The sequence below is a fragment of the Leptodactylus fuscus genome, chromosome 8, assembly GCF_031893055.1.
Source record: "Leptodactylus fuscus isolate aLepFus1 chromosome 8, aLepFus1.hap2, whole genome shotgun sequence".
NCBI classification, from domain to species: Eukaryota; Metazoa; Chordata; class Amphibia; order Anura; family Leptodactylidae; genus Leptodactylus; species Leptodactylus fuscus.
Genome location: NC_134272.1, coordinates 85,853,086 through 85,865,870, shown reverse-complemented (window position 1 = coordinate 85,865,870; position 12,785 = coordinate 85,853,086). Strand labels below are relative to the sequence as shown.

Genomic DNA, 12,785 nt, shown 5'->3' with positions numbered 1-12,785 from the left:
AGTATCTGTACCCATGTCTAGTCTCCATACAGAAGGCTTGTACCCATACTTATACCCAGTACCTGTACCCATATCTAGTATCTGTACCCATGTCTAGTCTCCATACAGAAGGCTTGTACCCATACTTATACCCAGTACCTGTACCCATATCTAGTATCTGTACCCATGTCTAGTCTCCATACAGAAGGCTTGTACCCATACTTATACACAGTACCTGTACCCATATCTAGTATCTGTACCCATGTCTAGTATCCATACAGAAGGCTTGTACCCATACTTATACACAGTACCTGTACCCATATCTAGTATCTGTACCCATGTCTAGTCTCCATACAGAAGGCTTGTACCCATACTTATACACAGTACCTGTACCCATATCTAGTATCTGTACCCATGTCTAGTCTCCATACAGAAGGCTTGTACCCATACTTATACACAGTACCTGTACCCATATCTAGTATCTGTACCCATGTCTAGTCTCCATACAGAAGGCTTGTACCCATACTTATACACAGTAGCTGTACCCATATCTAGTATCTGTACCCATGTCTAGTCTCCATACAGAAGGCTTGTACCCATACTTATACACAGTACCTGTACCCATATCTAGTACCTGTACACAAGTCTAGTAATCCTACCTATGTCGGATACAGGTAACAATGTCATTTTCCTGTTTCTGTAATACCATGCCACGCTATTACTAACATAAAACTTGCAGGAATTTAGCGTGTGCGGGTGATGTGACCAAAAGTCCTGGCAGCTGCACCAACTGAGGCATTATCACAGTAAAGGGAGGGCAGATTTTTCATGAATCTGAGGTGACATGGGGATTCTTAATAGTATCTGCAGACATTAGAGACCTCCTGTTTGCACAGCAACGCATGCTAGAAAAGAAGGGTCACACTGATTGGTGACAGGCCGGATAAGGAAGTCACTGAGAGGAGACAACGGGTACCATTGACGGGATGGTCCTACAGACAAGAATAATATCAGCAGAGTGTCCCTTTAAAAGGCTTCTCTTATGAGGACAACTCCTGTCCGTATTCTGTATTAGGGCATATTGACATAGAAGGGATTACATATAAGGGATTGATTTCTTAAAGGCTCACAAGGCCTTGGCGCTGCCAGTTGTTGCTATGGCACCTGGCTATAAGGTCGCACCGTTCAGCTCCTGATATCTGAGCATTCTTCTCTACCTGTATCAAGTGATTCTCCATCATGGACTCTCATCCCCAAAACCTTACTAATCTAGGGTGAGAAGACGGGAAGATCAGCTCCGACCCAGCGCCATCATAAATAGTCAGACCCCAAACTAAATCCTATTATTTAGACCCCAGACCAGACCTCTAATCTGCTTCCCCTGGAGTGTGACTACCGAGGGGTCGCCACCATCGAGGTCATCTTCTGTCTGCTCAAATACTCCCCCTACTGGATCTCCTCATATCTTGTAAGATCCGCCGGGGGTGGCAGATCCGCTTAGCAGTAGCCTGATGTCCCTGATGACACCTGAACAAACATGGAGAGACATCAGCATGCCGTGGTGTAGCAGAGCTGAGCTAGCAATATAGCAGGAAGGAGCTCGATATGTAGCAGAACTGAGATAGCAATATAGTAGATCTAGTAATATGGCACAAATGAGCGAGCAGCATAGCAGAGCCAGCAATGAGCTAGGAAAGGAGCAGTGATCAGCCAATGGTGTAGGAGAGAGCGAGAAATGTAGCAGGAAGGAGTTAACAATGTAGCAGAGTTGGAATAGCAGTGTAGCAGAGCTAGCAATATAACAGGAATGAACCAGCAGTGATACAAATCTGAGATAACAATGTAGCAGAGTTGGGCTGGTTGTTTAGCACAGCTAGTGATATGGCAGGAATGAGCTAGCAATGTAGCAGAGCCAGAATTGTAGCAGGAATGAGCTAGTAAGAAATGTAGGGCTGCTAGTATAGCAGAGACAGCAATGTAGTAGTGTAGAGTTAGTGATATGGCAGAGCCAGTAATGTAGCAGGAATGAGCTACAATGTAGCAGTACAGGACTAGTGGTATAGCAGAGCCAGTAATGTAGTAGTACAGGACTAGTGGTATAGCAGGGCCAGTAATGTAGTAGTACAGGACTAGTGGTATAGCAGAGCCAGTAATGTAGTAGTACAGGACTAGTGGTATAGCAGGGCCAGTAATGTAGCAGTACAGGACTAGTGGTATAGCAGAGCCAGTAATGTAGCAGTACAGGACTAGTGGTATAGCAGGGCCAGTAATGTAGCAGTACAGGACTAGTGGTATAGCAGGGCCAGTAATGTAGCAGTACAGGACTAGTGGTATAGCAGAGCCAGTAATGTAGCAGTACAGGACTAGTGGTATAGCAGAGCCAGTAATGTAGCAGTACAGGACTAGTGGTATAGCAGGGCCAGTAATGTAGTAGTACAGGACTAGTGGTATAGCAGAGCCAGTAATGTAGTAGTACAGGACTAGTGGTATAGCAGGGCCAGTAATGTAGCAGTACAGGACTAGTGGTATAGCAGAGCCAGTAATGTAGCAGTACAGGACTAGTGGTATAGCAGAGCCAGTAATGTAGTAGTACAGGACTAGTGGTATAGCAGGGCCAGTAATGTAGCAGTACAGGACTAGTGGTATAGCAGAGCCAGTAATGTAGCAGTACAGGACTAGTGGTATAGCAGGGCCAGTAATGTAGTAGTACAGGACTAGTGGTATAGCAGGGCCAGTAATGTAGTAGTACAGGACTAGTGGTATAGCAGAGCCAGTAATGTAGTAGTACAGGACTAGTGGTATAGCAGGGCCAGTAATGTAGCAGTACAGGACTAGTGGTATAGCAGAGCCAGTAATGTAGCAGTACAGGACTAGTGGTATAGCAGGGCCAGTAATGTAGCAGTACAGGACTAGTGGTATAGCAGGGCCAGTAATGTAGCAGTACAGGACTAGTGGTATAGCAGAGCCAGTAATGTAGCAGTACAGGACTAGTGGTATAGCAGGGCCAGTAATGTAGCAGTACAGGACTAGTGGTATAGCAGGGCCAGTAATGTAGCAGTACAGGACTAGTGGTATAGCAGGGCCAGTAATGTAGCAGTACAGGACTAGTGGTATAGCAGGGCCAGTAATGTAGCAGTACAGGACTAGTGGTATAGCAGGGCCAGTAATGTAGTAGTACAGGACTAGTGGTATAGCAGGGCCAGTAATGTAGCAGTACAGGACTAGTGGTATAGCAGGGCCAGTAATGTAGTAGTACAGGACTAGTGGTATAGCAGGGCCAGTAATGTAGCAGGAATGAGTTAGCAGTGTAGTAGAGCTGAGCTAGCAAAGTATTAGAGTTAAAAGAGACAAACCATCAGAGCACCAGGGGACACAGCCTGTATACTTAAGTGATGTCCCATTGCAGAATCAGGGTAAGTAACTCGGCAGGTGATGTCACTAGTGGGGGTTTGGTTTTTGCCCAACTCTTAGGTTGGGGTATGGGAAGAAGTCAGGGTGCGGTACAGGATCAGTAATACTGTGTAGCTTTCATATGACACAATGGAGCATGTACAGTGTATGTAGTGGGCGGCTGCCTCTTGCCAGCAGGTCGCTTCCCTTTTTCGTTGCACTTTTTACCCTCCTCCTGTTATTAAAGGCATTTAAAGTTGTCAAAGTATTTATTGCCACAATTTCTACTGAGCCAGACTTGGCAGCGATACCCACAGCTGAGAGTCACTCCTTGGCAGCGTGCGGCCTGGAATAATGGCTGGCATACATTGCAGCTCCTCTCTCGGCCTCACTTAGTGTTTATTAATAATCCACCATCTCGGCTCCACATTAGCAGTTTTTGCACCTATTTGGCTCCGGCTTCATATTCGCCCCGGCGCTCGGCTCCACTGAGATTAGATTTCATATCCCTGAGATCGAGTCCGTCGCCTCCATCTAATTCAAGCAATTAGTCAGCGACAGCTGAGGGTTTCCTGCCTTGGATACATAATGGTGCACAGGTGACGGGGAGGATTCTGACGCTGCTCCTGTGTTTACTCGCAGGGGGGAAATGTTTCCGATACTTGTGGAAGATGAGCCCCTGGATGGATAATAAGAGGACGGTCTGGTGCCAGCGCTCGGATGGAGTGAATGTCACAGGTACAGGAGTCACTAATAGATATTGTCTTGTTGTTAATGTCATCTCTCCGAGGACGGGGCTGTAGGATATTATGTGAGCAGCGCCGCGTCTCCCCACAGGTTTACGTTCCAGGCTGATGGCCATTAGTTACTGTGGCCTGGAGAATGAATAATCTCTAGAGCCGACCTCGCAAGGTTTGCATTTGGTAAATTTAGATAAACCCTATAATTGAGCCAAGTACATTGCACCATAAGGGGGCCACAGTGTCTCCATATTAGTAGCAGCAATCACATTCAGATATATCAAGGGCACAGTTCTGGAGAAACTGGGTATGTGTCCCTGGTGACGGTTATTGGGGGGGGGGCACCATCAAGCCCCTTTTTTTTATTAATAGCAGACCCCACAAATATTCCAGATCCCAAAATTCAGACCACATAATTCGGGACCCCATACCCTGTCTTATAATTCAGACCCAAGACCAGACCATAATATTTAGTCCTCAGACCAGATGTCATTATTCAGACCTCAGACCAGGCCCCGTAACTCAGATCCCAAATGAAACCCTAATATTTAGACCCCAGACCAAACCGCATTATTCCAACCCTAGAATTCACACTCTAAACTAAGGCCTCATTCACATCTGCATCGGTAATCCATTCGGAGAGGTCTGAATGGGGACCCCCCGAACGGACCACTCAATACACTGGCAATCGGTGTGCAGTGAAAGCACACGGACCCCATAGACTATAATGCGGTCCGTGTTCTCTCCGCGCGAGTCATGTGGACAGGTAAGTAGATTGTGAACTACTTTTCTGTCCGCATGCTCCAGAGGCCGCCACACACGACACTGTGTCCACAGATTGTTGGATTTCCAGGAGGAATAACTGAGTAACGGTGCAAGACAGAATTCCAATAGAAGACGCTCTGAGATTATTTCACAAACTATAGACAGCATTACTAAAACAGACAGGAGAGGGGGAACGGCAGGGTCTCCTTAATGTAATCTGCTCAATTATTGAAGGGGGCGGAGCCAGGTCCTCCCAATAACTGCACCTTAGTAAGTTATTGAAGGGTCACATGACCATCTCTTCTGTGCAGGATTACACATACACCGTGTCTGCAGTCAGTCTTAAGAACACAAAAGCTTTCTCCTCAAACGCCTTTTATCTGAAGTGGATCTTTCACTAGAAAAACTTGCCGTGTAATTCGCACAAAAGAATCTTTTTGTTCCTTTAGCTTTGTTCAGAAAACAGATAAAAAGTTCAGGCGCTCCTTGATGTTTGAAAATAGTCTCGCCCGCAGTTAAAGGGATGTGATCCCAAATCAGATGCAACATGTTTGTAGACTTTACTGTGTAGAGTCTTAAGTCAGGATCGGTAATCAGTAATGGATTGAGCTCTCCACACTACACAGTGCACGGAGCCGGCTGCTTTCTACTCTGTTCACTGTGTAGTGTTGCTGGGAGATGTAGCTTTACAACAACTGGAGATCCAATGGCTGCTGCAACCTGATATTAAGCATGGACTCCTCCATAGCAAAGATAAAAAATGAATCCCATTTCAAGAGCTGCTTGACCCCATCATGTTCCTAAGCTCCCAGGAATGGAGGTTCCTGGTGTCCATGGCCCATTTTCTCACTTGTGGAGATCACAGCACTGTGCAGGTTCTCACCATCCATTAAAAGGGTTTTCCAGACTTTAGGTATGGTTGACCTGGCTTTAGTATTGGTCATCAGTATTGGAATAATGACTACAGACTACACAGTGGATGGATCTGTCTGCTTCCTGCTCTCTATACTGTATAGTTCTGAGCAGGTGTGCATGCTGGTAGTTGTAGCGTCACATCACCTAATATAAAGGAGGCTTCTGGTGCCTGCTTTCTGTGTACTTACCTGTGCAGGTCACAACACAGTGCAGGTCACAACACCATGCAGGTGCAGGTCACACCACTGTACAGGTCACAATACCGTGCAGGTGCAGAGCACAACACCGTGCATGTCACATCACCATGCAGGTGCAGGTCACACCACTGTGCAGGTCACAACACCATGCAGGTGCAGGTCACAGCTCTGTGCAGGTCACAACACCATGCAGGTGAAGGTCACACCACTGTACAGGTCACAATACCGTGCAGGTCACAACACCGTACATGTCACATCACCATGCAGGTGCAGGTCACAGCTCTGTGCAGGTCACAACACCGTGCAGGTTACACCACTGTACAGGTCACAACACTGTGTAGGTTATAACACCGTGCAGGTCACACCACTGTACAGGTCACACAACCATGCAGGTGCAAGGAACAACACCGTGCAGGTCACATCACCATGCAGGTGCAGGTTACAGCTCCATGCAGGTAACACCACTGTGCAGGTGCAGGTCACACCCCTGTGCAGGTCACAACACCATGCAGGTGCAGGTCACAGCTCCATGCAGGTAACACCACTATGCAGGTCACAACACCATTGAGGTCACAGCTCCGTACAGGTCACACCACCGTGCAGATGCAGGTCACAGCTCTGTGCAGGTCACACCACTGTGCAGGTTCTCACCACCCATTCAAATTGATTTACAAAATGTATAATCTGGAAACTGTGAAACAAATATTGACTTGGTGGCTGATACAGCTGTATAACCCATATTACATGCATCCTAATTACGGTGCCCATAGCCTGTTGAGGGCCCATAATGTACCGCACACACTAATAATATTGTATATGACTGCTGCACCATATGTCATATTGTGGAATTCTCCTATCCTTGTAGCATTAAAGAAATGATCAAATAACGTCAAACCCTTTTATCTCCCCATAAATATGTATCTGTGCATGAAAATACAATCCTTCCCCATATATTAACCCCGTTCTGCTTGTGCTTAAAACTTGGCTAATATCGTGTATGAGGATAATTATCATTTTATGAATATTCCAGCCATTATTTGCAGGCTGACAGGTGCGCTTATAACAAATGCTTATCCAAGTGGGAAAAAAAACAACCACAAAAAAAAGAAATAAAACACCAATAAAGCGAATAGAAATCCAATAACATAACCAACAGTTACCGAACGTCTCTCCCTCCGAGACGTGAAATAAGAATTGCAGTAATAATAAAGTATTAGGAGGAAGTTAGAGAAATAAATAGCATTTAAAAAAACAGCCAAAAAATAAAAACGTATAGGAAAGAAATGGATTTTTTGGATTTGTTATCTGCAATATGATTGCTCTTGACTATATGGGGTAGCACTTAAAGGGGATGTTCAAAGAGATTTATTTTAGTTAGGGGGGGGGTTCTGTCCTCAGGTCACGTGACCGGGCCTGGCCCCCGGGGTTGCTCCCACTCCTCCCATTTCGCAGACCTGCATTAAGACAGCCCAGTTCCCTGAGAAAACGGAGGAAGGGTGCCAGGTATTAGTCCAGATCACATGAACCAAGGTCAGAACCAACAACTTTGCAAATCCTCTTGATTAAAAATTCACTCCCGTTTTGTGTACACAGCTCCAATGCAAACCAATGTGTCCCTATACGTATAAACGAAACTGCATCCTGTACCATAGAAGAGGGGCCTGGTGCTGAACACTTTCCATTGTTTTCTGTGACTTTTTGCCACTAGGGGGAGCTTTACTACTTGCAGATTTGCAAAGCTCCCATTGACTTCAGTACTATATAAATCCCCATACAGTGAGCTCCCCCTAGTGGTGACATTGTGCAGTCACAATATATCCAGACACAAACCTAAAGCTAGATGTGGTGGGAAATGATCAGAATTTGAGGTCTAAGAACTGAATGTTGGTAAATTTGGCATCTGATGAGAGGTTTTTAGTAACCAGAGGACGACTGGAGAGTTACCGAGCTGCAGATCTACTTCTCTGTATGATCTATGGTAAATTCGCCTTAATGATGACCCTGGAGACATAACTGGATCATTCCCATCCAGACCTGAGCTGTCAGGGATTAACCTATATTCCCTATATAAGAATCCCATATGTTGCAGAGTTCTTATATCCATGTGATATTTTCAACCCAAATCTTCAGCTTTTATATAATTTATCCAAGGATGTGATGGCAATTCAAGGTTTTGTACATAATGTACTGTAGCTCTACTTGCCACCACTAGGGGGCCATCAGTTGGAAGCTCCCAGGATCAGTACACACATTGGCCCTCTAGTGGTGACAACAGGTATCAAGATTTTTGCAAATCAGGGTATGGAGCAAGAAAGGAACGGGGTTATAGAAACAGAATATTGTAGCCCAGGAAAAGGCGCCACATTTTTTATATTTCCTGTTTCTGCAAAGAAATACTGTAACAGCAGATTCCCTTTAAATGAGAATATACGCGGTGCACAGTATCAACAGCATTGTCCGTATGACACTTTTCTAACAATTGCCTGGAGCCATCTCTGTTTTTGTGGATAGACATGGTTAGTTCCATCCTGGCTTATACTCCAGTCACAGCCAAAGCTGCATTTAGGATACTCTCATCTGGTTCATTGCTTTGTAGAGAATGCTTTGATCGAAGGAATGATGGGCAATGCACCATATAATGATGCAGGGCTGAAAGCTACATCTCCCACAATGCAATGCAGCAGAATGTTTCATCTTCACATGAATGAATGCTAATGGTGTTGATAACCTCTCACTCTTCGCCCACGCCGATCTCGTCTTGAGGAGCTGCAGAGTTCTCTGCTGTATAATACACAATATAGACTATTTGCAGGGTGCACAATATCATTGATTTCTGCCGGTGCCACTTAGTATCCGTGAACTTCCTCATGAGCAAACACAGCGAGAGCAGAGCAGATTTTTGCAGAGGGCTGATGTGGAGATGGGAGGAGGGCGGACATGACGGCTTCTCTAATATCAGGTATTGATGTTTTTCTCCTTGCAGGAGGCTGCTCTCCGAACTCCCGGCCGGCAGCTGTTCGACATTGCGACCCACCGTGCAAAAAACCATTTTCATATTGTATGCAGGTAACCTACTTAGAAAGAGCTGAACTGCAGGAATATATGCAAGGTTATAGCGCCTCCTAGTGGAGAGTCATGGGAATAGTTAGAGGGACATTGAAATTTAAGCGGGGACAGTGATGTCATCTGGGAGTGGAGAATTTATCATATGGGTAAAGCTGGATGGTGAATTGTATAGGGCACATTTGCAAAATATAAGACAGGGACAGCTCAGGTTGTGTAAGGAGCGGCTGTGCCCAAGTGTGTAACAAGGATAACATGGCGACTTTCTTCCAAAAACAGCGGGTGTGGGTGATAACACAGCTAAGGCCCCATTCACATCTGGGTTTGGGTTTCCGTTCACTTGGGGACCCCCTGAACTGAATCCCGAATGCAGATGTGAATCGGGTCTCAGTCTCACTGTCTCCGGGGAATGATCTGCCCAAATCACGTTTATTAAATATATATTTAATATTTTTGGTCTATTTTTAATTGCTCATGAAATTAGCTGCATTTAAAAATATCATAAAAATATCTTACAATTCCAACTCTTGCCACTAAGCCTAAAATAATCTGGGACTTCCCGTCTCCTGGCCATGGACACAGTGATCTGGAGCAGACAGTTTTCTGGGCATGCTCTATGACAGGGGTAGGGAACCTTCAGCTCTCCAGCTGCTGTGAAACTACAACTCCCAGCATGCTCCATTCACTTCCATGGGAGTTCCAAGAACAGCAGAGCAAGTATGCATGCTGGGAGTTGTAGTTTTGCAACAGCTGGAGAGCCGTACGTTCCCTACCCCTGCTCTATGACCTGTGCAGAGAGGGGAGTAGATAAGAAGTGATCAGTGTGCTGTAAGTGAGGTGACTGCTGCAAAGACATCTCCTACAGCAAACCAGAAGTCTCAGCATATTATTTGGCTTAGAGGCCAGAGTCAGAACTGCAGGATTTTTAGGAATATTGTTGTTAAATATGGATATTAACATAAGTCTCACCAAAAATTCTTCCCATAAAAGTCAAAAAGCTCTGCTGCAGATCATTGTGTCTATGGTCCATCTCCAAGAGACAAACTATTTTAGGCTTAGTGGCAAGAGTTGGAATTGCAAGAGTTTTAAACTAAATTAAATTAAAAACCATATCAGATCTAAAGCTAAATTCATGGGGTATCGGCGTTGTGACGGCTCACGCGGTGAGAGCAAAAGGTCTTAAGGTCACATGTCCTACCTAGGGGGTGGAGCTAAACCGTTGTCTGTTTCCAAGGGAAACCAACAAAATATTCAAAGACTAGATACAAAGAAACCAACAAGAAATTATTCTAAATTGGCACAAAATTCTGAGCCAAGTATTTGCATGTTCTGAAGCTTTGCCGCGTGAATTGTTAAAATTGGAATTATTCTATAAATTGGAATTATCTTCAGCAGTGAGCTGACCCCGCGGCCCCGTGTGACTACCTAAACCCTCCGGGGGCCGCAAACTCCGCATAAATAAATAATAATCCCTGTATATGGAGATTATAGGAAATAAAGATGTGTAATGAATCGGTTCAGGTCATATGCGGCGCCGTCTGGATACGGTTCAGTGCAGGCAACAGAATACAATGAATAATTCTATTATATCTGGCGGCAGAAACGACTTCTCCTGTCCTCGGAAGGTGCGGAGGCGCGGCTGTCACCTATTGAGGCAATGACTTTCCATAGAAACTTTTCTTAAAGGGCTATGCCTTAGCTATCGAAAGCTAGCCTTAAATTAAAGGGGATGTCTGAAAGGAGTTAGGCATGGCTGCGTTTTGTTAGAAACAGCGCCACCCTTGCCTATGGATGGTTTGTGGTACTGCAGTTGTTCAAGGAATTTTTATTTTTTTTTTCCTGCACCGGGTCATGTGATTGGACAATCGTCCTGCCCCTAGCTCGCTCCACCTTTCCTACTGGTAGCTAAAACAGGAGAGGAGCGAGGTGGCGGAGTGATCCGGGGATCAGCCTGACACCCGCACAGAATCTAAAACCTCCAGAGGAAGTCAATATAAGAAAACCCTGAACAACCCCTTTAAATGTAGATGAGCTGCTATACCAGACACAACCCATTGACAAGGGTGGCGCTATTTCTATAAGAAAGCTTCCATGTTTTGTTTTTTTTTAACTTTAAAGCTATTAAATTTACAAGTCTAGTAGTTCCTTAAAGGGAAAATTACACATTTGTAACATTTCACGGTTTAAATCTACATAACGTGTTAAATATATTTGCATATACGTTGCTTTACTTCTCTTATTTCCTGTACAAAGAGAGCAGTGCATTGTGGGAGCTTAGGTTACAGCTGTGAGGTCACATGTCTAGCAGGGGGCGGAGCTGAGACCTCTATAGAAGCCAGGCAGGATGAAGCAGGATTTGCACTTTCAGTTTGGCTGTGAACGTTGAAGAACTTTTTACATAACTCAAAAACAATACAAGATAAGTAAAGGGAAGGATTTACAAAGTTTCCCAGCTCGGAGTGCAGATTTTGATATGAGATATTAGACAAAAGTGGAAAATTATTTTAAGTTATTTGTGGCGTCAGCATATGATGTTCATTGGTCATAGGTACAGCCGGGTTAGGACTGACACAATAAGGGCAACCCCAACCGGCGCTGACATTGGGGCCACTAGGGCCTACATGTGATGTGATATATCTAACACATATAATATGTACGAGCCTTCCACCAATCAGAGCACGTTGCTTGTAAACAGCTCCAAGTGTTTGCTACAGATCCAGATAGGCCGGGCATGTTATCGGGATGTCTGAAGCTCCCAGGAGACCCCTTTAATGTCTTGCGTATCCATATTTCCCTTTATACATTGATATATCTGCCTTTTGATCATCCAAGACACGTCTTGCTTTATATTCATGACATGGAAAGCCCAACATAAGAATCCGGCTATCAATAACCCTAAACCAGAAAAGCCTGCTGTGGTCTATCACCCGTATTGATCAGCTCCACACACAAATCAATAATCCCTCTTTATACTTCTGCTCCGGCTACATTCACCGTTGATTGAACTCATCCTATGAAAACGTATCCTACGCCGGTGGTCGGCGGCCGGTGTGTGTTACGCTGTGTATGCCATTCATGGCTCGGTGCGGATATCTTTAATTGCGGACTTGTTTTCCCGTTGTGCAGAACGGAGTCTGTGGCTGTGAGAACGGATACACCCAGATCATGAGATCTAGCGGAGTGCTCGACTACTGCCTGAAGGTCCCGGGTATTGAATCCAAGAAGGCCGATGTGAAAACCTTTACTCCAAAGAGCAAACCCATCAACTCCAAACTTCCTGAGATATTCAACTGGTCCATTCAGCTATTTGACCAAGGCAAGTACAGAAACAAAGCGTTTCAAGGAATATTATGAGGACCTTTCACCACTTCTTCCAATTTTTTGCATCCTTCAATAGGCTCCTCTCCACCCATTCCAGCACAGTCAGAATTTTTTCTCTAGCCACCACCATTCCTGAGCAATCAGATGTTAGTTTTGGTAAAAGTATGCTATTAGTTGTCAGGTGGGCGGTCCTGAGCTGTAGCAAATAGTCTGGGACTGCCCCCCTGACAGTAGAGAACCTAATTAGCATATTGGGTGCTGAAATTAATTCCAGAATGGTGGGTGATAGAGGAAAAATTGCAACCACAGCGGAATCCGTGAAGGGGCGACGACTGGACGATACAGTTGCAGTTGGAGTAGCTGGAGGGGTAAAAGGTCCACTTTAAAATGGATCTGTCATTGGATCACGTTCCTC

At 45.0% G+C, this 12,785-nt stretch overlaps 1 protein-coding gene across 1 annotated transcript in view; it reads left to right on the top strand.

The window, feature by feature from the left end:
• THSD7B (thrombospondin type 1 domain containing 7B) overlaps positions 1-12,785 on the top strand; it is a 315,944-nt gene that overhangs the window by 300,923 nt on the left and 2,236 nt on the right. Inside the window, exons 25-27 of the mRNA XM_075284543.1 lie at positions 4,012-4,107; positions 8,970-9,052; positions 12,176-12,365. Of these exons, the coding sequence (XP_075140644.1) occupies positions 4,012-4,107; positions 8,970-9,052; positions 12,176-12,365 (369 nt within the window). The remainder of the gene's footprint in view (positions 1-4,011; positions 4,108-8,969; positions 9,053-12,175; positions 12,366-12,785) is intronic.